The 8,667-nt window shown below is 45.2% G+C and overlaps 1 protein-coding gene across 2 annotated transcripts in view; it reads right to left on the bottom strand.

Annotated features, from left to right (window-relative positions):
• Window positions 1–8,667, bottom strand: part of bmpr1a (bone morphogenetic protein receptor type IA) — a 44,589-nt gene that overhangs the window by 14,113 nt on the left and 21,809 nt on the right. For both annotated transcript variants that reach the window (XM_015398505.1, XM_015398506.1), the window contains exon 3: window positions 3,907–4,150. In XM_015398505.1, the coding sequence (XP_015253991.1) occupies window positions 3,907–3,967 (61 nt within the window). In that variant the 5' untranslated portion in view covers window positions 3,968–4,150. The remainder of the gene's footprint in view (window positions 1–3,906; window positions 4,151–8,667) is intronic.

The following is an 8,667-nucleotide window of genomic DNA, read 5'->3' as shown; positions in this document are numbered from 1 at the left end:
GAAGTTTGTTGTATTTAAACGGCAGGAGATGAACCATCACCTTCAAACAGCCTTTTCTTCACTGATAAAGGTTAATGAGGCTAAATGTCAGAATCAGCAGCTGGAAACATCTGCAGCTCTAGTTCACTGAATCCATTTGATTCCTAAAAACTAACCAGATTAATTCAGTTTATTTCCCTTCATTGATAACAGAGGAGCTGATGATTTCACTCAGAGTGATACCTCTCACCTCCAGAGGATGATGATGATGATCTAAACTTCATATCTAATCATTAACTGATGGGCTTTAATCAGCTCCTCCTCTGATTGGTTAGAGTCCTCCTGTCGGCTCAGTGATTGGCCGACGTCCTGTGACTAACAATCAGGGGGGGGGCGGGGCTTCTGTCCGCATGTGTGCCTAATCGCAGCATCAGTCTGAGCGCAGACTGAGGTCTGGCAGAGCATGCTGGGTAACTCGGCGCCGCTGCAGCTTTATTTATCCTTCATGCAGGCGGCTGGAGAACCGCTGGTTTCCATGGCGATGCAGGAGGCGTGATCGACTGCGAGGCGCGTTTTATGACAGCCGACAATGAGTCACTGTCTGGTGCAGAAGTTAGGAGATCCTCCTGAGAGGAACCTTCTACTGAATGAAGAACCAGGAGATGCTGTGGACCATCAGAGGTCAAAGGTCATCCATGGAAGCTCCCAGGCTTTGGATTCTCTGAAAACATCTGCTTTGTTGTTCTCATCCCGTCTGATTATTTACGTTGTTCTGAAGTTCTTATGAATAAAGTTGGCCTGGTTATGAGGCTTTTATTTTGAAGGGCCTCATAATAAATTCCTGCTTCTGTTAACCTAAACTCAAACATTAATAAATCAAATGGAATCTGTTAAATCGTCTGTAGATTTATTTTAAGTACTTTAGACTATAATTATGCAAATAAAAAAAAATTCCTCTGATCTAATTTTATTTTATAATCAAACTTTGATTTGTTTGTGAACTTCTGTCTTATTTTATCTGATGAGAATAAAATAATCCTGTCGTTGGGTTTTGTTAAACCCGAGTCGTGTCTGCAGGCATTTATTACCTGCTGGCCCTTTAACAGTAAAACAGCTGCTGAGGACTGAGGAAGAGGAGCAGACCTTCATCACTGAAGCTCCTCTTTATGACCAATAAAACGCAGCGTCCTTTTAAACTCAGCCGCTTCCTGTGGGGAATGTTGACCCTGCGTTGCCATGGCGACAGCAGCTCACTGCCCAGAGGGGGTAATTAATAACCTGGTTAACCAGAGCTGGACGGGCGGACAGAGCGCTCACTCTGCAGGTTATCTAATGGAATCACATGAAGCTGCAGAGAACAGAACCGGCGGAACCGACTGGAGCAGCGGTTCTGCTCCAGAACGCGGCGGGCCGGCGCTCTGCGGCCCTCGCAGGGAAAATGAACAGCTTCAAAGAGGCGAGGCGTCTCCAGGGGAATGAGGGATATTTCCGGAGAACAATGGCTGTTTGGAGCGTTTAGCGCCGCTGAAGGATCGCACCGCGCGATACAGGAAATGGTTTATGTGCTGAGAGGAAGCGAGAGCGGCAGCAATCAGTTCAACAGCTTCCTGCAGGGAGGAGGGCAGAGGCAGAGAGAGAGAGCGCTGGAGCGTACTGGGAGGCAGAACCAGGACTGGTTCCTGATGCAGGAGAACGGATCAGAACCAGAACCGCAGACACCAGCAGTGAAACCAGAAGGTGTGTCACTGTAACAGAACTATGCATGGTTCTGGTTTAATGGTTCTGATCCGTAACAGTCTGCCCTCAGAGTCTGAGTCAGTTCCTTCTGTGGATCTTTTCCTCTTATTGACTGAATCATGGAGGATTTAATGAATTAATGGGAAAATAAAGCTGATTTATACAACAATAATCAGATAATAATCAATAAATAAACATGATGAAGGCTGAGAACCAGTTTGATCTTCCTCAGTGTTTATTAACTTAGACTGGAACCAGTTGGTTAATGGAAACCAGTCCAGTTTGTACAGAAAACAACTAAACTAGTAACTGATCAAACTGATCNCTGCCCAGAGGGGGTAATTAATAACCTGGTTAACCAGAGCTGGACGGGTGGACAGAGCGCTCACTCTGCAGGTTATCTAATGGAATCACATGAAGCTGCAGAGAACAGAACCGGCGGAACCGACTGGAGCAGCGGTTCTGCTCCAGAACGCGGCGGGCCGGCGCTCTGCGGCCCTCGCAGGGAAAATGAACAGCTTCAAAGAGGCGAGGCGTCTCCAGGGGAATGAGGGATATTTCCGGAGAACAATGGCTGTTTGGAGCGTTTAGCGCCGCTGAAGGATCGCACCGCGCGATACAGGAAATGGTTTATGTGCTGAGAGGAAGCGAGAGCGGCAGCAATCAGTTCAACAGCTTCCTGCAGGGAGGAGGGCAGAGGCAGAGAGAGAGAGCGCTGGAGCGTACTGGGAGGCAGAACCAGGACTGGTTCCTGATGCAGGAGAACGGATCAGAACCAGAACCGCAGACACCAGCAGTGAAACCAGAAGGTGTGTCACTGTAACAGAACTATGCATGGTTCTGGTTTAATGGTTCTGATCCGTAACAGTCTGCCCTCAGAGTCTGAGTCAGTTCCTTCTGTGGATCTTTTCCTCTTATTGACTGAATCATGGAGGATTTAATGAATTAATGGGAAAATAAAGCTGATTTATACAACAATAATCAGATAATAATCAATAAATAAACATGATGAAGGCTGAGAACCAGTTTGATCTTCCTCAGTGTTTATTAACTTAGACTGGAACCAGTTGGTTAATGGAAACCAGTCCAGTTTGTACAGAAAACAACTAAACTAGTAACTGATCAAACTGATCTGCCCTTTGATCCACTGAAGCTGGGCGTACGCTGTACGACTTTTTGCCGTTTTCAGGGCGATTCTCCAGTCGTGCGAGGATTTTTTTGATTTCAGCCTGATGGTGCGTGGTGTAGCTGTGCAGGCGGTAACGAGTAGCGATCAGCCTCTAACGACCACCTCCCATCAGGACTCGTAAGGTCGGGAGAAAATCAAACATATTTGAAACGCAGTCGGCTGTTGTGAGGTGTTGGTGGGTAAATCCTGCTGTTGTAGCAGAGCTAGGAGCCGATTTATCGGAACCCAGAGCACTGAGCATGTGCAAACAAGACAGTTCTTCTTCTTCTTCCAGATTGTCGAGTCCCACCTGGTTTTTAGGCGTAGAGTGTGAGCAGGTAGATCGCATCAGAGCGTCGCAGTGTGAGAACAAACATGGTGAGCTGTGAACTTTTACACCCTACGGTTTCATCGTACAGTGTGAGCTGCAGCTGCGTGCAACAACTGAAAAAAAATCACAGCGTACGCCTGGCTTTAGATGAAGCAGTAACATAAGCTGAGGAAGATTCATCCAGGTCATAGTCATTCCGTAAAAGTTTAAAAACAATCCACTGGACTTGGTTTCCAAGGTTTGAGGACAGATCTTCAAACCAGAATGAAGCAGTGACTTTCCCCCCTGAGGTTCTGATCCAGTAGCTCTGAATGGGTGGGATGCAGCTGCAGCAGGGAGAGCTGGGAGCCCCTGATGTTTGGCGCCTGGATGGCGACCTCTCTGGGCTTCCTGGTTCTCCTGCTGCAGCTCATCACTGCTGCACTTTAGAAATGGAAATGTTTTAAAAAGCTGCACTGAGCAACATTTCGTTTTACACCCTGTGTGAACCATATGACCAGAAAGTCTGTCTAAATCTATGATTTTCCATTTTTTCAGATGAATTCAGGTTCATCTGCAGTGAGGAAACGGTTCTGGTCCAAACAGGCGTCGCTTACAGACCCTCTGGTTCAGATTGGGTCCATTTTAATTCTATAAGGGTCCAACTTTAAGTAAAGGAACAATCAGGAGGAGTGATTCTGCAGCGTCTCACCGTCACTTCCAGCCAGCAGGAGAGCAGCCAGCACCACAGCCAAACTGGACCCAACCGCCATCCTGCAGCCAGAACCAGGTCCAGAACAAGGCAGTCCACGCGGCAGCTCGGGCTCCAGAGGGAGGAGGGAATCCGATCCGATCGGACTTCAGTCGCAGCGGGCGAAGCAGAGAAGGTCGGAGGAGGTCAAGGAATCAACACAGCAGGTCCTACCGGGTCTCACTGGTTCTGTGGGTCCAAAACCCTGAAACAGGAGGAGAGATTTAATGAGATCAGACATTTGGTTTCTGTAAACGATCCAAAAGGAGCAGGATGTTCTGCAGCTGCAGTCCATCAGCTCAGACCAACGTAACAAAAACCTTCTCAGAGCCAAACTGGACCACAACCCTACACTGCAAAACATTAAATCAAATTCATTCAGTCATTTCTTTTCTTAAAATTAGTGCATTTCTTCTTGAATTGAGGAGGTAAGTGAGACACTTTGCTAATGAAGAGACAATTTACATTTAAAATAAGAAAAAACTATTGCATTGTCTTATTTAAAGTGCATATTATCTAATTATCTTATTTCAAGAGTAAAAATTTGCAAATGATCTTATTGTCCTGCTCAAATTAAGAGTAAATTCACTTAAGACATTTTCATTTATTTCTACATCGTTTTTGCAGTGTAACTTCCGGTGTTTTACAGCAGAACACAGAACCGTGGGTCAGTGGAAGTTACCCAGAGATCTGACTGAAGAGGAGGACCTCAGTTCCCTCTGAAACATCCAGAAGCTTCAGACCGGAAGCTTCGTTGAAGCTTCTTCAGGCGACTATTTCTGCCTCTGGAGGTTCTGGTTTCTAGCAGTTAGCTACACTTTATTCTGTGTAACTTTTGAACCATCCAGTCGTTCATTCTCTTTGTTTTCTCCAGAGCCTGAATTCAGAGTCGGACTGAAACTAATCGGATTGATTGATTATTGAAATAATCATCAACTGATTTAGTACGGTAACTGATTAATCTGTAACTAGAGTATAGAGACAGTTAAACGTGCCTTTAGCTGACAGAGCGACCCATTTAGAGCAGGAATTATACCAAGATTGTGAAAAAAATATATAAACATTTTGTATCTAAGATAAAAAAAATAAAAATTTTTGTCTGTCAATACCAGGCAGCTGCCTAGGGCCCCAAGTTCCTGGGGGCCCCATAAAACTCTGTTTCCATGTGTGGTTAATACAACTGTTCCTTATTTCTGCTCATTAATGATGTTTTCTTGATAAAAATCCTTTGGCTAAAATGCCATCAGAACGCTGATAATATTAAGTGTGTCTCAGCCCCCCCCCTTCAGTGTCCACCATATTGGATCAGTCCATTTGCTGCACATGTTCAGAAAGGTCCAAACAGACAGCAGCAAACCATTTGAAAACAAACCATGCAAAGAGCAGTGTTGCCAACTTAGCGCTTTAGTCGCTATATTTAGCCACTTTTCAGACCCCTCTAGCACTTTGATTTCTAAAAAGCTCCTAGCGCCAAATCTAGAGACTTTTTTCTGCTACTGGAGACTTTGGAGACAACATCTAAAAGCAGCGAACTCTGCTCTCCAGAGCGAGTAGATTGGTAACCCCGCCTCCTGCTCTCCTCTATCTTGTCTGCTGTCATGATTCATGCAGCTATTATTTCATCCAAATGAAAAATGGAGAACAGATAAGCAGATCATGGCTTGTCTACAGTGAAAAGAAGGACTGGGTTATTTACTTTGGCCTTTTTGGAAACACAGGAAGGAGCAATCAGCTAAGTGAGCTTAGTGCTTGGAAAAAATCTTTCATTCCTTTAGAGACAGCATGAAAAGTCAGCTGAGTACAAAACATAGAGAGGAAAACAAGAAGAAAAGGGACAAGAAGAGAGGGACACAACCTAGAACAGATAATGGATGTCTATTCTATTAACATTTCTCTATCTGGACAATGGGGCTGTTTGATGTGTTCTCTGTTGAGGGGCCCCTGCCTGTCTTTGCCTAATTTCCTTAATCCGCCCCTGGCTCCACCCACAACTCAAGTGGAAATTTTTTTTTTTAAATCTTTAAGGAACCTTTGGATCTCTGATAATTTATAAAAAAAAAATAAAAAAAAACACAGGATAGATTAATGGATCTGCTAAATAATCATTAACTGCAGCTCTAGATCAGAGTCTCTTTCTCCACCTGCCTTCAGCTTTTCAACACTTCTGACATTTGGAGCAGATCTCCATGGAGACTTTCCCCCCAGAACCAGACTTCATTTAATTGGAGCAATGATGTCTGAAATGTTCAGAGGAAAGTTATCTAGCAGCTCATCTACTGAGTTACAGAGGAGTTTTCTGCTGACGTCTCTTTGCTAACCGAGTCACTGGAGATGATGCTTTCAGAGATAACAGCGGTCAAACAGATACAGGGAAATGTTTAGAGCTTTGGTGATGATCAGGTCCAACATGTGGCCCCGTTTCCAGGTTTGACTGTTTAACATGATCCGTCACACAACAGAAAGAAACTCAAATGTAAAATAAAAACTGAGAGGATGTGCAGATGTTCCCTGAGGAACCCCACATTTGATTTATTAATACTTTTTTTTTTTAAAGTAGAAGTCCAGCCATATTCAGAATTCAAACTTCTGAAAGTTCTTTAAATCTGAAATGATTCCATCCTGTTCAATAAAGGTTAATGTTTTTAATTCATAGTAATTTTCATGTGAATGTGCTTACAGCTCAGTATCTGTTGCTGGAAAGGACCCGACTTTAAAGGAGCATTGAACTGAAACAAGTTGGTGGTTTAAAGCTAAACTTTGCTGATCTTTCTTTGGACATTCCGTATAAGTTTAAGAAACAATCCACTGGACTTGGTTTCCAGGATTTGAAGACGTTTCGCTTCCTCTCCAGGAAGCTTTCTCACTTTCTTCCTTTGGACAGTTTTTGTCCGTCAAATTCTGTTGCCAAGAATTTCTCAACTCTGGCCACAAAAGGTATTTTGGCATTAATCTCATTTTCAGCCACACATCTACATGAGCTGAGCTTCTTAAGCTTGACTGAGATAAAAACTAAAAACAGAGACTGAGAACTGTTGAGGAAGAGCTCTGTGTGTCTTTCTACCATTCCTGCCAGGATTTCCTACTATGTTCATGGAAACAAGCCCAGCCTTCACACTAAAGGCCTGGTTATCGTCCCGGGGAGGAGTGTACCGCAGTTAGCTTGACGCAGATGTTTTTGATTTCTGCTCAATATTGAAGCGTGGTCTGCGCTATGTTATTCCACGCCACAACGCCAGAGGGCCAATCAGGAGCTAGCTGTGGGTCTAGATACGGCCGAGGCGGTGAGGAAGTGGGGGCAAGTTTGTGCAACAATGGAGGGCGATAAAGAGCGGGGATCCGGGTGGAAAAAGGCGTCCCAGCGTTCTCACGCACCTCGCTCTGCTAGCTGCTCCATCTTTACGAGTTGTTTTTCACAATGGCGGTCATACAAAAAAAAAAACAAGCCGGTAAGGAACCAAACAGGAAATAGTATAGAGGGGATGTAGAATTGACCAATCAGAGGCCTCCTGTCTGCGATCTCCTACAATTTTGGGGAGGTGCACCAGAGTGTCTGCGGAAGGGGCGGGGCCTATCCGAGTTTACTGCGACACATGGTTTCATAAATCAGGCTTTAGAGTCGTTTGGTGTCATCTTGGTTGCCGTTGGAGATTCTCAGTCATCCAGGTCAGTCGTTCCAAAAAAGGTTCAAAACAAACCAGTGGATTGGTTGCTGGTTTGTCAGAGGAATTTGTAAATGTTCAATAAAGGTTGTAAATCACTGTATTAATCCATGTTTTTATTTTTAGCAAAATCGGCCTAAAGAATCAGAAATGAAGCAAAATGTTTGAAGCTTCTTTCTGACTGGACAGGATGATGGGATGAACCGGCCAATCAGTGATGCTTCAGAGCTGCCAGGGTGGAGGGCGGGGCGGGGAGTCCGGCCCGGCTCCAGTTCCTCCCCCGTGACCCGGTGACCCCTGCCAGCAAGGCACTGCCCCCCCACCGTCCAGCTAAGCACCAAACTATTTGTCCAGGGATGCTCAGCAATTACAGGCGCAGCACTAATAACCGCAGGTCATAATTAGTGGGCGCCGAGCGGGCGGGGGGGCACAGAGTATATTAGTGTTGAGGCATGGCCGGTGTCTGTCACTTTTCATTTGCCCGGGGAACACAAAGAGGTCCGACCTGTGACCCACTTTTCACACATCTCTGGCTGAGGAGGCGGAGAACAAAGGCCCGTGAAGGGGCCCGGTCCAGATCGCAGGGTGAGCAGGACCAGGATGGGCCCCTTCTGGTCAACAGAAAAACCCTGATCCATTCAACCCTCCCTGTAAACCGGGCCCCGTCCAGAAGGGTCAGCCATCTTTGGTTTGTTAAACACCGGTTTGGTCCAGCAGCAAACTGCCCGATGTTTCCCAGCAGAGCCACAGAGCTAACATGGAGGGATGCAGCTAACTGGCTCTACAAACTTTACTAAGTGGGTGGAAATGATCTTGATGATCCACCTGAGGGTTAATATGCTGATAGAAAATCTGTCTGAACGCTTTGATTTACATCTGTGACATAGAATCAGTTCTGCTTTCATTCAGCCTGCAGGTAGAAACTCACAGATCCGGGTTCTGCTCCCTGAGGCTCCTTAAAAGCTGCCAGGAACCAACAGTGTTACATTAAAGGAAAAGTCTGGTCATGTTCAGAATTCAAACTTCTAAAAGTACTTTTTATTTTTATTAAATTATTTTTTGT

The sequence above is a fragment of the Cyprinodon variegatus genome, unplaced genomic scaffold (genome assembly GCF_000732505.1).
Source record: "Cyprinodon variegatus isolate N-32 unplaced genomic scaffold, C_variegatus-1.0 Scaffold938, whole genome shotgun sequence".
NCBI lineage: Eukaryota > Metazoa > Chordata > Actinopteri > Cyprinodontiformes > Cyprinodontidae > Cyprinodon > Cyprinodon variegatus.
Note: the sequence above shows the minus strand (reverse complement) of the source record. Positions and strands in the feature narration are given on the sequence as shown.